The following is a 17,587-nucleotide window of genomic DNA, read 5'->3' on the forward strand; positions in this document are numbered from 1 at the left end:
CGACAAGCTGATACCTCGATTTCCCAAACTGCTGAACTGGTGGGGTGTTTGAGAGCCGCCATAGTTAAAATGTACTGGGACTGGCGTCAAAATGGTCAAACAATCACCCAATGGCAAAATTGCAAAGGTCAGCGAAAGGTTGATGTTGGAGGTGAACGCCGGGTCCGACGACCCATACAGGCAAACAGCACAGCAGTGTTGAGGAGCTGACTACCCAATACAACATGGGCCAACCTGGAACAATATCTGGCATGACCATGCATCGCACACATGGACTATACCAGCAGACGACCCCTACGGCATCCTCTCTTACCAAGGTTCATCGGCATAAAAGACACACCCAGTGCAAAGAGCATGCAAGTTGGACGTTAGAAGACTGAAAGGTGTGCTGGTTGGATGAGTCACGTTATTTACTCCACACCATGAATGGTCATGTACGGATTTGGCGTCAAAAACATGAGGCTCTTCATCCATCATGTATGATATCAAAAGTGCAGGCCGGTGGAGGCAGTTGTATGATGTGGGGCATGTTTCACTGGCAGGAACTTGGACCCCTGGTGCATGTGGAACAACGTATCAGTGGTCTCCACTATCACCAACTGTTTGCTTACTGTACATCCCACTATGTTACACTTTTTCCCGAATGGCAATGGTGTCTTCCAAGATGACAATGCGGCGAGCCATCGGGCACTTGTTGTGAAAGGATGGTTTGGGGAACACAGTTCTGACTTCCAGTATATCGATTGGCTTCTGAACTCCCCCGATATCAATACCATAGAACACTTGTGGAATACTATGGAAAGGCATATCGGGCATCTGGATACACCAATCACCTCCATACCTGCATTGCTGACTGTATTATGCACAGCTTGGTTGGCCATACCTCCCAAACGCTTCCGACATCTTGTTGAATCAATGCCACGTCGAATAGCTGCTATACTGAGGGAAAAAGGAGGACCTAAGAAGTATTAGGGGTAGGTGGTCATAATTCAGTGTATGTATCATATTTCAACATATTACAGCTCTTAATTTAATATCATAAAAAACCACGATATTCTGCTCAAGTAAAAAAACAAATTATATTTTATTTATATATTAGTTTCCTTACCTGAAATCTCTTTGAATTCAGGATTAAAGCAGTTTGAATAGTCTTCAGCTGAGTGGAAACCACTGACAACACTGAAATATCAATACGATTGAACTCGTCAAAACATCCCCATGCACCACACTGACACAAGCCAGAAAATATTTTTCCAACAGATTTGTAATCCATACCCTCTCCACAGTTAGTCACAACACAGAGTAATCCAAGTGCTTTAGCTAAGTCTTTTGTTGTTTCTGTTTTGCCTGTTCCAGCAGGACCTGATGGTGCACCCCCAAGATACATAGACAAAGCCTGGAAACATGGATTAAAATATATACTAAAACACATACTAAATTTATATATTGAGAGATACATATGAATAAAATTAATATACAAGTATTTCATGTTGTAATTTACCTTTTCTGACACCAAAGTTATGAATTCTTAAAATTAATTTTCAATGTTTTAAAAATTTGGAGATAATCAGATTGTCCAATAATCGCTCTGATGATGTATATCACTCTCTATTCAACATTTTCATCTCTCTATATTTATTACTCTTTATTTTTTTATTATTATTATTATTATTAATATCCATATGATGCAAGGAAGCCTGAGGCTTATGCTGCACCAGGAAAAAAAAAAAAAAAAAAAAGTTCCCGAGTAACCCTGAGAGAGAGAGAGAGAGAGAGAGAGAGAGAGAGGAGAGAGAGAGAGAGAGAGAGAGAGAGAGAGAGAGAGAGAGAGAGAGAGAGAGAGAGTCAAAAGTAGAAGGGAATCACCAAGAAAGAGAAGAATGATGATATCCAGCTCAGGACCCTGGGTGTGCCAAGCCCATACTCACCAGATGTGAGCCCCCTTACTTTGTGTGTGCGCGTGCATGCGTGTGTGCCCGTATGCGCATGTGTGCGGGCGTGCACACATGCATTCTGTATTGCAATATTTTCTTCTATATGTATGTAATATAATCTCTAAATATAAAAAATATAAATATATATTTTTGTACATTTACAGATTAATTCTATATCATTTCATCTGTATTTCTGTATTATTTTATTACTTTATAACCTTCTTCAACTGATTTAAAAATATCTGCATTAGATGGCCTTCCACACAAATAAACAGAGAAGAAACAGAGAGTTGGCAGTTACATGCCAGGGGCTGCCAGCTCCCACAGTTCTAAGGGCTGCCAAAGGTGCATACACCAGGCCTCCCTCTTAGGCCCATTGTCACCAACTTACGGTATGGATTGAATTCACCAACTTACGAGCTGTCAAAACACATTACCCGTCTCCTAACATCACTGGTGGGAAATGCAATCCATACCGTCTCCAACAGTTAAGAGTTCCTTCGCCTCCTCAAACACCTTACAATTCCAGAAGGCAAGGTCATGGCATCCTTTGACGTTGTCTCCCTATTTATCTCTATACCAGTCCAGCAGGCCATCGATGTGCCAGACAGCTTTTAGAGAATGACCCCAATCTACCAGACAGAACAATTCTATCAACAGAGGCGCCTCCGTAGCCAGGTGGGAAGGAGCAGTAGTGCGAAGCACACGCTTCTTGATTAGACCGGGGTTCGAGCCCGTCACCACCAAATACGGAGGATGCGGAAAAGTCAGGGAATGACCACCGCATATCCCGGAGCAATATGGCCTTAGTTGCTAATGCTCCTAAAAAACCAAATAACAAACAAACAACTATCAACAGAAGACATCTGTGCCGCCCTTAACCTGCACTTATCGGGCAGTGTTGTCACATTTGGTGACTCTCTCTACAAACAGATACATGGAATGGCTATGGGTGCCACTGTCAGCTCTGTCATTGCCAACATGCAATCGAGTTAGACGAGCGCATATTCCTGAACCCGTCGATACCAATCACCATCTGGTGTGGGTATGTAGATGATATTTTCACCATCATCTCCCGAGATTCGGTTGAACAGCTATTACAATACGTCAACTCCTTATCCCCCTTCATCCAGTTTACTTTAGAATTGGAATCAAACAAGAGCATTTCCTTTCTGGATGTCTTAGTGAGAAGCAACTCATGTCTAGAAACCTTGGTATACCAGAAACCCATTGATGTGGTCAATTCACACACTACAGGTCAGAGCATGCCCCTTGCCACCTGAACAGCACTGTATACGCACTATTCTCTGGAGCTTGGAATCATTCCAGCTCAGAGGTAGCCAGATGCACCAAGGTTTCAAAGGTAAAAGCTGACCTGATCAACTGTGGCTACCCTGCCCATATCTTGGACAAGGGAGCAGTACAAGAGCAAGAAATTACAGCTTGCCCGAGACTCTCACCCCCCTCCCACTCATGACAGCAGACCAGTATCTACTGCTTATATCCCATGTTACCCAGGCACCTCAGACCACATCTCTAGAATTTTACGCGAGTACAGGTAGTTCTCAACTTTACGAGTTAATTCATTCCTAGTGCTTGCTTGTAAAGCAGGAATTTATTTTACATAGACAAAAGGTTAAAAATACGGGTTACTTTCTCAACAATGAAATTAGTTAGCTAATTAGTTTATGTTTAAACAATGATTGAGTTATCGAAAGAAATTAAAATGTGGCCTGTAAAATCAAGCAAATTATAATAATAGAGAAATTATTTACGACTTACAAATGTTAAAGAATGTTTATTCTTCATCATCATCGACCAAATGCACACTTGTTGATCACTCATTATTGGCTTGGCACTAGTTGGTTTGTTGCACAAGGAGTTGTTGTCTTCAGAAATGTTTCAAGAGGCATTTGTTTCCAAGACAATCTTCTCTTTTGATTATAAATTTCATGATTGCATGCATAAGCATTTTTTAATGGCACACACAAATTTCAATTAAACACGATTCGTGTGGAGTAACAAGTTTACAAAGCTTAAAAAAAAAGGAATGAAGAGAAGATCCTGAAAATTTATTTATGTTTTTTATATGATTGAAGATTTCAGTAAAGGGGAAACACATTTCACCATAATAACGTATAAAACCACACAATTCCAGTAATCAGTATTTTTGCAAATTCAAGAAGATCGAGTTTACTACCCGTTTATTTGCCAACCGGGCTAGCCAGGTGGGTAAAGTGCCTGCCTGGTAACCCAAATGTCGCAGGTTCGAATCCCACCTCAGGCTTGGATCAGAGTAAAATTCAAAAACTTTGGGAGGTACATTACGGCCACAGAAACCGATGCGCCAACAATTAACAAAAAAAAAAAAAAAACTACCTGTTTATAATTGCTTGCAGTAACAGAAAAGCCCAATAAACCAGAAGGTGCAAATTGTTTTATGGTCGTGACCCCAATAAATGTTGACCTCCAGAAATTGAGAGTAGGAGTGTGCTAGAAGCCTAATGACTCTGATGAGTATAATAAGAAACTGTACAGTGAAATAGTGTGCCAGTACATCAGAGAGTCTTATAATGGGGGATTTTACTTTCCCAGATATTGACTGGAATTTGTGGGTTGGTCACTCATACACTAGAAAGGCTTTTGTGGATTTATTGGATGATTGTTTTCTACATCAGCATGTTCGGCAGGCAATTAGAGGGAGTAATACTCTTGATTTGATTATCAGTAGTGATTCTTCATGCATTAAGAATCTGCAGATAAAGGAACCACTAGGTGGCAGTGATCACAGTGTGCTGAAGTGGGATTTACTCAAAGAGGTAACTACCATCAGGGGTAAAGGGAAGGGTTATTCCTTTCGTAAAGGCGACTACGATGGTCTGAGACAGTATTTAAATTCTATACAGTGGGACCAACTGAAGATGTTACCAACAGCAAATTCAAAATGGGAAGCATTCAAAGAACTTATCTTGGAAGCTACTAGGCTTTACATACCAACTAAGAAATATTTTTCAAGGTTTAGGACTAAATGGATTTCAGATGAACTAATGAGACATATGACAGAGAATAAAAATGCATGGGATACATATAAATTAACAGGTGACACAAGCCTATGATAGATACAAATTGATCTGTAACCAAGTTACAAAGGAGGTTAGGCAGGCAAAGGCAGATTACGAGAAATCTTTGGCAAGGGATGCAAATAAAAACAGCAAAGAGTTCTTTACTTATGTAAACTCTAGAAGGAAGGGGATGAATCAGATTGGTCAACTTGATATTGATGGTTCAACTGTTGATGATCCTGCTCAAGTAGCTAACAAATTAAATGAATATTTTCCATCGACATTCACACATGAGGAGTTATTCAGCGAGGGGAATGCCAGAGGTGTATTCAACTCTGGCAGTAAGTTAGAGAATCTTGTTATAACTGAGAGTAAAGTGGAGGAGAAATTGTTGAAGATAAACACAAGAAAGGCACCTGGGGTGGATGGGATCTATCCAGTTATACTGAAGGAGGCAGCAAAGGAAGTAAGCAAACCCTTAGCCATAATTATGAGAGCTTCCTTGGACTCAGTGGAGGTACCCATTGACTGGAGATGTGCAAATGTGACCCCAATTCACAAAGGAGGACAAAGGTTGACACAATTAATTATAGACCTGTGAGTTTAACTTCTGTTCCTGGAAAATTAATGGAGGCACTGATTAAAGAAACACTCCAGGATCATCTAGACAAGACTTCAGTTATAGCTTGGACACGGCATGGTTTTGTTAAGGGGAAGTCTTGCCTGACCAATTGGTTTTGATACTATGATGCAGTCACAAGAGAACTGCATGCAGGGAATAACTTTGATATTATATACTTCGATCTTAGAAAGGCTTTTGATACTGTTGCACATGGAAGACTGCTGCACAAATTGGAGCAGTGTGGCATTGGAGGGAAATTTCTGCTAGGGATAAAGGGGTGGTTGAGGGGGGAGAAGACAGAGAGTGGAAATCAATGGACACTGCTCATCGTGGACTAATGTTATTAGTGGAGTCCCTCAGGGTTCAGTGTTGGGTCCATTATTGTTTTCTGTATTTATAAATGATACTGATGATGGTATATCAAGCTTAATGTCCAAGTTTGCAGATGACACAAAGGTTGGCAGGGTTGTTAAGTACACTACTGATGCTACACTGCTGCAACAGGATCTGGAAAGGTTGAGCAGATGGGCTGAGAGGTGGCAAATGAAGTTTAACATTGACAAATGTAAAATACTACATATGGGAAACAGCAACCCCAGAGCAACGTATCAAGTCTGTGGTACTACACTGACAGTGGTAGAGAATGAAAAGGACCTGGAGGTAATTCTGCAGGCAGATATGAAGTTCTCTGAGCAGTGCATATGGGCTGCAAGAGTAGCTCATGGTGTCTTATCAAGGATATACAGGAATTTTTCTAGCAGGGATAAGGAGGTGATTATTCCATTGTATAAGGCAATAGTCAGGCCACACCTTGAGTACTGTATACAGGTCTGGAGGTCTCATTTCAAGAAGGATGTAGAGCTGCTGGAACGAGTACAGAGAAAGGCAACAGGATTAGTAATGGAACAAAGGGTTGCTCTTACGAAGAAAGGCTTAAGTTTTGCAAATTACAGTGTCTGGAGACTAGGCACCGGCGAGGTGATCTGATAGAGGTGTATAAAGCCTTGAATGGTTTGAGCATGCTCAATGCTGATGAGATTCTGCCTCTTGCTCAGAATAATCACCTGAGAGGGCATAAATTAAAACTGAGGAAAGACAGATGTAGGATAGATGTGCGGAAATTTGCCTTTAGCCAGCGGGTACTTGGTTGGTGGAATGGACTTCCATCCCTTGTTGTGGAAGTTGATAGCCTAAATAAATTTAAGGTTCAGCTGGACAGGTATTTCGAACGAACAAAGGGGTGAAGTGGAAGGGTTTTTTTTTTTTTTTTTGGCTGATGCTGCATAAGCTTGCTTTCTTGCATCAAATGCCTCTACTAATGCTAATGATATGTTTATATCTGCACGAGTGTCATTAAAAATAAAAGTACAGCAATAAAAAATTAATATTTTGATAATAAACAATTTATGTGGTAGTCCACCCCTGATTCTAAAGAAAAAGGTTAGGTTACCCCATCCAATTCGGGAGGGGTTCAAGCTCCCATGGGATTCAAGTGGATATAACCTGACCTTTTTTCACCATTATGGCATATTATTGAACAAGAAAATAAACATACAGTCATAAAAAAATTTATTTTTATGAATGTATTTCTAAATATGACTGATTCTAAAGAAAAAAGGTTATGTTAACCCCTCCACTTTGGGAGGGGTTCAAACTCCCATGGGATTCAAGTCGAGGTAACCTGACCTTTTTCCACCATTACAAAATACTGTACTGTAATGGTGAAAAAAAGGTTAGGGCATGTTGGATTAGGACAATTTACCATTAGTGCTGCTAAAGTGATACTAAACCGATGTTATCGTGTGTTCAGTTTGGTTCGTGCACCAATCAGCACATCGTTGCCATGCCTACCTGTCAATCAATATATCGTTCTCGACTTTGCTTCAGACCGATAACATTTACCGTTTGTTTACCGAGTGAGCAGCGCTAGAGTGCCATATCGGGAAACTAATTTTCCGCGTAACTTATCCGACATTTCTCGTCGTTCTCGTGCAGGCTTTCTTTACTTTCGCCAAAAAAATGAGTATTCCATCACACAGAATCACTTACCTTATTCATCAATAGCAATTAGCAAATTACATAACCATTTCTTCACATCACTGATGCACAATGAAAACACTTCATCGAGATGAAATCTGCACCATGCATAATCAGCTATAACGCTTCTTTGGCAAATAGCAAATCCAAGAATTAAATTAGCATTAGCACTAGTAGAGGCACGGGATGCAAGACAGCAAGCTTATACAGCATCAGCCACCAAAAAAAAAAAAAAAAACACTTCCCATTTCACTGATCCATTGGCTCCAAATGTTGTCTAGTTCTGCCTAAAATTTATTTAAGCTATCAACTTCCACAACAACAGATGGGAGTTTGTTCCAGCAAACAACTCGCGCTGGCTAAAGGAAAACTTCCGTACACCTATTCTACTACTGTCTTTCCTCAGTTTGAATCGATGCCCCCTCAGGTTTGTAATCTGGGCAAGAAGAAGAATCTCATCAGTTGGTCCCACTGTACAGTGGGACCAACTGATGATTTTACCAACAGCAAATTCTAAGTAGGAAGCATTCAAGAAATTAATCGTTTCATGCCTATTAAGAAATATTGTTTAAGGTTTAGGTGTAAATGGTCGTCAAATGAACCAATGAGACCCATGGCAGAGAAGAAAAATGCATGGGATGCATATAAATTATCAGGCGACACGGAAGCCTATGGCAGAAATAAACTAGACTGTAATCAAGTCACAAAGGAGGTTAGGCAGGCGAAGGCAGATTACGAGAAATCTTTGGCAAAGGATGCTAAGAAAAACAGCAAGGATTTCTTTACTTATATAAACTCTAAAAGGAAGGGAGTTGAATCAAATTGGTCCACTTCATATATCGATGGTTCGACTGTTGATGATCCTGCTCAGATAGCAAACAAACTGAATGAGTATTTTGCCTCTACATTCACACATGAGGAGTTATTATTATTAGGTATATGGTGCAAGGAACACTGAGGCTTATGCTGCACCAGCTAAAAAAAAAATAAAAAATAAAAAAAATTCGGAACTACCGAGAGAGAGAGAGAGAAATAAAGGGGAATCACCAAGGAAGAAAAGAATGATGATATCCATCCTCAGGACCCAGGGTGTGCCAAGCACATACTCACCAGATGTGAGCCACTGGGGTTGTCAGAAGGTTATCAAATTGTAGCAGTGTGCTTAATGTAGAAATTGTTGAAGTTAAACATAAGAAAGACACCTGGGGTGGATGGTATCTATCCAATTATATTAAAGGAGGCAGCAAAGGGACTAAGCAAACCCTTATCCATAATTATGAGAGCATCCTTGGACTCAGGGAAGTCCCCACGGACTGGAGATGTGCAAATGTATTCCCAATTCACAAAAGGTGACACGAGTAATTACAGACTAGTTAGTTTAACTTCTGTTCCGGGTAAAATAAGGGAGTCACTGGTTAAAGATGCATTGCAGGATCATCTAGAAAAGACTGCAGCAATAATTTAGACATAGCTTGGGTTTATTAAGGGAAAGTCTTGTTTGACTAATTTGACTGGATATTATGATGTGGTTACAAAGGAACTGGATGCAAAAAATAAATTTGATATATATACTTGGATTTCAGGAAAGCTTTTGACACAGTTGTGCATGGAAAACTACTGTACAAATTGGAGTAGAATGGTATTAAGGGTAAGTTTCTACAATGGATAAACTTTGTAGAAAGGGTAAGTTTCTACAATTGGGTGGGAGAAGACAGAGGATGCTAATCAATGGGCGCTGCTCTTTGTGGACTAATGTTATTAGTGGTGTCCATTAGGGTTCGGTGTCAGGCTCATTGTTGTCCAAGAGGGTTCGGTGTTGGGTCCACTGTTGTTTTGTATACTTATCAATGATATTGATGAAGGTATATCAGGCTTAATGTCGAAGTTTGCAGATGATACAATGTCATTATCATTGACAGTAATGGCAGTGTGCTACTGAAACAGCATCTAGAAAATTTGGGAAGATGGGCTGAGAAGTGGCAACTGAAGTTTAACATTGACAAATGCAAAGTACTGCATATGGGTAGAAGTAACCCCAGAGGAATGTACCAACTGTGTGGTACTACACTTAGGGGTGCCTCCATAGCCAGGTGGGCAGGAGTGGCAGTGAGTAGCACACGCTTCTTGATTAACCCGGGGTTCGAGCCCATGAATATACGGAGGATGCGGAAAGGTTAGGGAATGACCACCGCATATCCCCGGAGCAATATGGCCTTAGTTGCTAATGCTCTTAAAAAAAATGAAAAATCAAACTACACTTAGGTTGCCACAAAAGATCTGAGAGTGAACGTGCAGTCAGATATGAAGTTTTCTGAGCAATGCAGACAGGTTGTAAGAGCAGGTCATGTGGTTTTGTCAATGATATACAGGGATTCTGCTAGCAGGGAAGAGGAGGTGATTGTCCCTCTGTATAAGGCAATGGTCAGGCCATGCTTTGAGTTCTGCGTACAGGTATGGAGGCCTCACTTTAGGAAAGATGTAGATTTGCTTGAGCGTGTACAAATAAATGCAACAAGATTGGTGATGGGAATGAAGGGATCCTCTTACCAAGAAAGGCTTAAGTTCTGCAAATTGCAGCTGCTGGAGACTAGGCACCTGTGAGGTGATCTGATTGAGGTGTATAAGGCCTTGAATGGGTTGAGCATGCTGAATTCTGATGGAATTATTCCCCTTGTTCATATTACGAACCTAAGGAGCATAAATTCAAATTGACAAAAGACAGCTATCAGCTATAGAATAGATGTGCAGAAATTTGCCTGTAACCAGTGGGTGGTTAATTGTTGGAATAAACTTCCATCTGTCGTTGTGGAAGTTAATAGTTTAAATAAATATAAGGAAGAACTGGACAAATATTTAGAGGGAATGGTTGTTTGAATTTTTTTTTTTTTTTGCTGATGCTTGCTTTCTTGCATCACATGCCATGATTACTACTACTACTACCACCACCAGTCTTGTTGCTCTTCTCTGTAATGATTCTAGCAATTCTACATCCTTCCTAAATTGAGACTTCCAGATCTGTACACAATACTCAAGGTGTGGTCTGACCATTGCCTTATACAAGGGGATAATCACCTTCTCTCTCTCTGCTCGCAAAATTCTGGTATATATCATAGACAAGACCCTATGACCTACTCTGGCAGCCTGTCAGCGCTGCTCAGAACACTTCATATCTGAACACACAATTACCTCCACAATTACCCACAGGTCTCTTTCATTCTCCACTACGCTGAGGGTAACACTACCCAGTTGGTACATTTCTTTGGGATTACTGCTACCCTTATGCAGTACTTTGAATTTGTGAATGTTAAACTTCAACTGCCACTTCTCAGCCCATCTGCCCAAATTTTATAGATCCTGTTGCAGCAGCAGCATACTGTCATTACTGTTACTAACAACCCTCCCAACCTTTGTATCATCTGCAAATTTTGACATTAAGCTTGATATACCTTCATAAATAGTACCAGTAAATATAAAAAACAGCAAAGAGTCCAACACTGAACCCTGAGGGATATCACTAATAACATTATTCCACGTAGAGCAGTATCCATTGATTAACACTCTCTGTCTTCTCTCAATCAATCATCCTTCATCCCCATTCAACCATTATTCATTCTAGCAACTTCCCCTTAATGCCACACTACTTCAAATTATACAGCAGTTTTCCATCTAAAACAGTATCAAAAGCTTTCCTGAAATCCAAGTATATAATATTAAAATTATTTTTTGCATCCAGTTCCTTTGTGACCACATCATAATATCCAATCAAATTGGTCACACAAGGCTTCCCCTTAACAAACCCATGCTGTGACTGAATTATTGCTGCAGTCTTGTCTAGATGATCCTGCACTGCTTCTTTAACCAGTGACTCCATTATTTTCCCTGGAACAGAAGTCAAACTAATAGGTCTATAATTACCAATGTTCACTCTTTGATCCCCCCCATTTGCAAACTGGGGATACATTTGCACTTCTCCAGTCCGTGAGAACTTCCGCCGATTCCAAGAATGCTCCCATAATTATGGCTAAGGGTTTGCTTATTTCCTTTGCCACCTCCTTTAATATAACTGGATTGATCTCATCTACCCCAGGTGCTTTTCTTAGGTATAACTTCAACAATTTGTCCTTCACGTTGCTCTCAGTTATTACAAAATCTATTACAAAATTAACTCTATATTAGAGTTTGATAAACATCTGGCCCTCTCCTCCTTGAATAGCTGCTCATGTGTGAATATAAATGCAAAATCCTCATTTAGTTCGTCAGCTATCTGAGAATGATCATCTACAGTCAAACTACTGATATCAAGTGGACCAACCTGATTCATCACTTCCTTTTAGAATTTATATAAGTAAAGAAGTCTTTGCATCCTCTGGGAAGTTAAAAAAACCCCATTATAAGACATCTGATTTACTGGTCCACTCAATTTCTCTGTATAACAAATTCTTACCTTGTTTTAGCTTTCCTTGTGCTTATGTCACAACAAACTGACTCAACATTGTACTGCCATCTATGTGAACTGGATGCACTTACTTAGATTTTATATGTTTCTTAACTAATAGCATAACCCCCTCCTCCCTTTCTATCTTGTCTATCCTTTCTGTACACAATGCACTTCCCAAATTCCACTTCTGTATCCCTTATGTCTGACACCAGGTCTCTATGTCCCAACAATATCCATATGCCTTGGATGTCTTAACTAGCACTTCAAATTCATCAAATTTATTTACTGTACTCCTAGCATTGGTGTACATGCAAGTAAACATGCACCTGTTCTTACTATTAGTTACTCTAACACAGCCCATTTATTTACTTGTTTCGTGACTTCCAGCAGTTCCTGAAATCCCCAGTAACTTGCTTTCCAGGATGCTGCTCATTCCAATAGAAGCAATGCAAGAATCATTTCCACCTCTGCCTTGCGGCTGATGTTAATCTATTAGTCTGTGAATCTCCCCAAGCCAGCGGCATCTCACCAAGCATCAGAAAATATTCTTGCATCCTTTCTATTTAATTGTACCCCATCCCTGTAGAAGCAATCTCTCTTGTTAACAAGCACAGACTACCCCGTGAGCCTTGCACAATCCCTCCCAGGCCACATTGTTTGACAAGGCTCTCATTATATACTCACTCCTATTGCGTCTGGGCAGGATTGCAGACACTTTCAAATTTATCCCTAACTCGCGACTTTATTTCAACGATGACCTGTACTTAACTGAGTAAATCTGCAGATCTCCTACAGTTAATGTCATTAGTGCCAAAGTGTACAACAATATAACCTTTTGTACCTTTAAAAGATGACATCTGCCCTACAACATCAAACTTTGCCCCTGGCAGACATACTCTGGTCCTATTCCAACTAAGCTTTTTTGCACAATATATTTCCTGTTTCCCTGACAATTGAGTCACTTAACTAGTTCCTGTGGGACCAGCACTGCCCTGAAGGGTTCTGCTTTGTTGCCTGGTGCATAAGAGTGAGCTCTGGCATTGTGTTGGGCAGCTGAGAGCTTGATGGGCCCCTCATTTTAATTGCTTCAAAGGAATCCGCCCAACCTTCACACTCTCATAGATGCCTATCAGAATGCTGAGTTTGTGCCAAATTTCTTCATATTCTCTGCACCTAGTATACACAATATCTTCCAGGGGCTAGATCATATCCTGTTTGAGAGAGAGAGAGAGATTTTCACAAACATGTTGCATTTTGCACATTTTTCTTGACTGTGATGCATTGGAGAATTGCGCCCTTCAGTTCTCCGCTAAACCATAGCACTTTCACTACTTTGCGCATGTTGGTTTGCTGCTCTAGCCTGGGGCATGATTTTTTATTTGTATACAATTTAATTAAAATTAAAAATTAAAAGGATTTATAAATTTAATTGATTAATTGCCAATACTATACTACACTAACAGATTCCTACTACAGTGCTACGTATTATGCTACTTCGTTTCATGTTATAACTTACGCTATCAAGTTCGAGATATACATAATGCTATTCTGCATCAATACTAGCAATGGCAGCAAGTTTCGAATGGTACAAGTTTTACAAATACTAAGTAATAACCCACAAAATCTCTATCTAAGTTCAAAATCAACAAGTGTCATAACTAGGAATATAAAGCTACTTTTAGAAAATAAAGTAATATGCCAATTAAGTTAATAAAATGGTAAAAATTTAAGAAAAACTTCTCTATTAGCTGGAGCTGTAAAACCTTCGCCTCACACTGAGCTAATCTCGTTCCCAATCTTCAATTTGCTGAAACTTGGGTGCTTTCCCAAGGTTCACCATTTTCCTAAACAAAGTCAGAAAATGTACGATGCAGACAACAGATTACCACATTTGTGAAGTTTGGCAATTATCTCTTTATACATTAAAAAAGTTTTCCTCCTAGTGATATTTATTACAGTCAATGGGAAAAGAGGGCAAGGCAATTACGTCACTAAAAATGCAATTAATTATTGACAACTACCTCCATAACGTTCACCAACCTAGTGCATGTGCTTCACTATCTAACATTTGATGTTCCACTGTAACATTTTTGTGTATATTAATGAATATTGTATATTTGTAAATAGTTTAGCATTTTGTAAATATTTTAAATATTTGCATACTTTGTAAATATTTCAGTTAAATATTTTAGTCCTGCTCTTTTGGATGCAACAATATTACTCATGCGTTATGGAACCTGACGCAAAAGGCCTTTGGCTAAAATCTATTATTTGGGTGCCACTTGTCTCCGCGTAGTGGGCATGGTCATAGAACAGAGTGATTGTATCGAGTTCCCTGACTGGGTGATTATTGTGAATGCATTTTGTTTATGATTGTTTAGTGTCATCGAGGGGGGGATGCTTAGCTTAGGTAGGGTGTTTATACTCCTGTTTTAAAATCGGAAAACGATTTCCTGATTTTAAAACAGTGGCAAGTGGGGAGATAAACACCCTAGTCGTGTCTACCTAGGAGGAAAGCGACGGGGATAAACAGTGAGTGGCACCTGCCAATCAGTGCCTTCTTCCTGAATTCTAGTCGAAGTACAGAGTGGTACCCAAGATCATACAGTGGGACCAACTGATGATGTTACCAACAGCAAATTCAAAATGGCAAGCATTCAAAGAACTTATCTTGGAAGCTACTGGGCTTTACATACCAACTAAGAAATATTGTTCAAGGTTTAGGCCTAAATGGAGTCAGATGAACTAATGAGACATATGGCAGAGAAGAAAAATGCATGAGATACATATAAATTAATGGGTGACATGGAAGCCTATGGTCTGAAAACCAAGTAACAAAGGAGATTAGGTAGGCAAATGCAGATTATGAGAAATCCTTGGCAAAGGATGCAAAGAAAAACAGCAAAGAGTTCTTTACCAATGTAAACTCTAGAAGTAAAGGGATGAATCAGATTGGTCCACTGGATATTGATGGTACAACTGTTGATGATCCTGCTCAGGTGGCTAACAAACTAAATGAGTATTTTGCATCTACATTCACCCATGAGGAGTTATTCAGGGAGGGGAATGCCAGAGGTAAGTTAAACTCTGGCAGTGAGCTAGATGATTTGGTAATAACTGAGAGGAAAGTGGAGGAGAAATTGTTGAAGATAAACATAAAAAAGGCACCCAGGGTGGATGGTATCTATCCAGTTATATTAAAGGAGGCAGCAAAGGAAGTAAGCAAACCCTGAGTCCAAATGTGATGTGCAAATGTTACCTCAATTCACAAAGGAGGATCAAAGGGCGACACAAGTAATTATAGACCTGTGAGTTTAACTTCTGTTCCAGGAAAATGAATGGAGGCACTGGTTAAAGAAGCACTGCAGGATCATCTAGACAAGACTTCAGTAATAGCTCAGACACAGCATCGTTTTGTTAAGGGGAAGTCTTGCCTGACCAATTTGATTGGATACTATAATGTGGTCACAAAGGAACTGGATCCAGGGAATAACTTTGATATCATATATTGGATCTTAGAAAGGCTTTTGATACTGTTGCACATGGAAGACTGCTGAACAAATTGGAGCAGTGTGCCACTGGAGGCAAATTGCTGCTATGGATAAAGGGATGGTTGAGTGGGAGAAGACAGAGGGTGGTAATCAATGGTCACTGCTCATCGAGAAATAATGTTATTAGTGGAGTCCCTCATGTTTCAGTGTTGGGTCCATTGTTGTTTTCTGTATTTATAAATGATATTGATGATGGTATATCAAGCTTAATGTCCAAGTTTGCAGACGATACAAAGGATGTCAGGGTTGTTAAGAACACTAATGACAGTACGCTGCTGCTGCAACACGATCTAGAAAAGTTGAGCAGATGGGCTGAGAAGTGGCAAATGAAGTTTGACATTGACAAATATAAAGTACTACATATGGGAAGCAGTAACCTCAGAGTAACGTATCAACTCTGTGGTACTACACTGACAGTGTAGTACCACAGAGTTGATACGTTACTGTGATACTACACTGACAGTGGTAGAGAATAAAAAGTACCTGGGGGTAATTGTGCAGGCAGATATAAAGTTTTCTGAGCAGTGCAGATGGTCTGCAAGGGTAGCTCATGTGTCTTGTCAATGATATACAGGAATGTTTCTAGCAGGGATAAGGAGGTGATTATATCCTTGTATAAGGCAATGGTCAGGCCACACCTTGAGTACTGTATACAGGTCTGGAGGCCTCATTTTAAGAAGGATGTAGAGCTGTTGTAACAAGTACAGAGAAGGGCAACAACATTAGTGAATAGAACAAAGGATTGTTCTTATTTAGAAAGGCTCAAGTTTTGCAAATTACAGTGTCTGTAGACTAGGCAGCTGCGAGGTGATCTGACAGAGGTGAATAAAGTCTTGAATGGTTTCAGGATGCTCTCAATGCTGATGGGATTCTTCCTCTTTTTGAGAATAATCACCTGAGAGGGCATAAATTCAAATTGAGGAAAGACAGATGTAGGATAGATGTGTGGAAGTTTGCCTTTAGCCAGAGGGTAGTTGGTTGGTGGAACAGACTCCCATCCTTTGTTGTGGAAGTTGATAGACTAAATAAATTTAAGGCTGGGCTGGACAAGTATTTGGAACGAATGGAGGGGTGAAATGGAGAGTTTTTTTTTTTTTTTTTGGCTGATCCTGCATAAGCTTTCTTTCTTGCATCATGTGCCTCTACTAATACTAATGCATGCCTGGATCTAATACTACTGAACACAGGCACCTGTGGTCTTTATTGTGGTCATCATGGGTTACCATACCTGTGGACATGGTAACCCATGTCCACAGGTATGGTAACCTTTACAATACATGTGGCACCATGTATTGTAAAGAATATGCCATGATGTATCCAGCACCTTGTATAGTGTATGCCATGATATATTTAGCAACTTCTCGAGTCTATGCTGCAAAGTATACAAGCTGCGCATGGAATCTAAGAGGTTGCACAACTAGGTACCAGGAATGTATTCCTATTATTATTATTATTATTATTATTATTAAAAAAAACTTTTTCTCCTTTTTATGCGATTTTTCCCCCCATGACAGGTACTGGTACCATGTGGTGCCAGTACCTGTCATGGGTGAAAAAAGCTGGTTGTGTCTAGTTACTATTATTGTTGTTACTATTGGTCAAGGAACTATCTTACAGGTGTTCAGGATGGCAGCTTTCTGCAACTCCAGTACGTGTTCTCTGCAAGGCCTATTGCTACTAGGTTTTTATGAAGTCTCTTTGGCCATGACAGTGGTTGACACAGTGATTGAGGATGATCATTACTTGTTCCATAAGCCACACTTCTTTGACTTCCTGTCATAGCTCTTTGTATTTTCTGACCTTATCTGTGTATGTTTTCTGGAGGTAGTTGGTGTTGGCACCGCTGCATCGATCACATAGGTAGGCAGCCATTTGCCATTTCCTTGTCAATGAGAGTTATGTCTGGTCTGTTGTGGAGGATCCCCATGTCCATTATCATGGCA

General features: G+C 40.0%; 1 protein-coding gene across 1 annotated transcript in view; it reads right to left on the reverse strand.

Annotated features, from left to right (window-relative positions):
* Positions 1-17,587, reverse strand: part of Dhc98D (Dynein heavy chain at 89D) — a 971,787-nt gene that overhangs the window by 700,805 nt on the left and 253,395 nt on the right. The window contains exon 19 of the mRNA XM_090387912.1: positions 1,109-1,396. Within this exon, the coding sequence (XP_090244038.1) occupies positions 1,109-1,396 (288 nt within the window). The remainder of the gene's footprint in view (positions 1-1,108; positions 1,397-17,587) is intronic.

The sequence above is a fragment of the Mastigoproctus giganteus genome, chromosome 2, assembly GCF_048544385.1.
Source record: "Mastigoproctus giganteus isolate SK-2022 chromosome 2, ASM4854438v1, whole genome shotgun sequence".
Classification (NCBI taxonomy): domain Eukaryota; kingdom Metazoa; phylum Arthropoda; class Arachnida; order Uropygi; family Thelyphonidae; genus Mastigoproctus; species Mastigoproctus giganteus.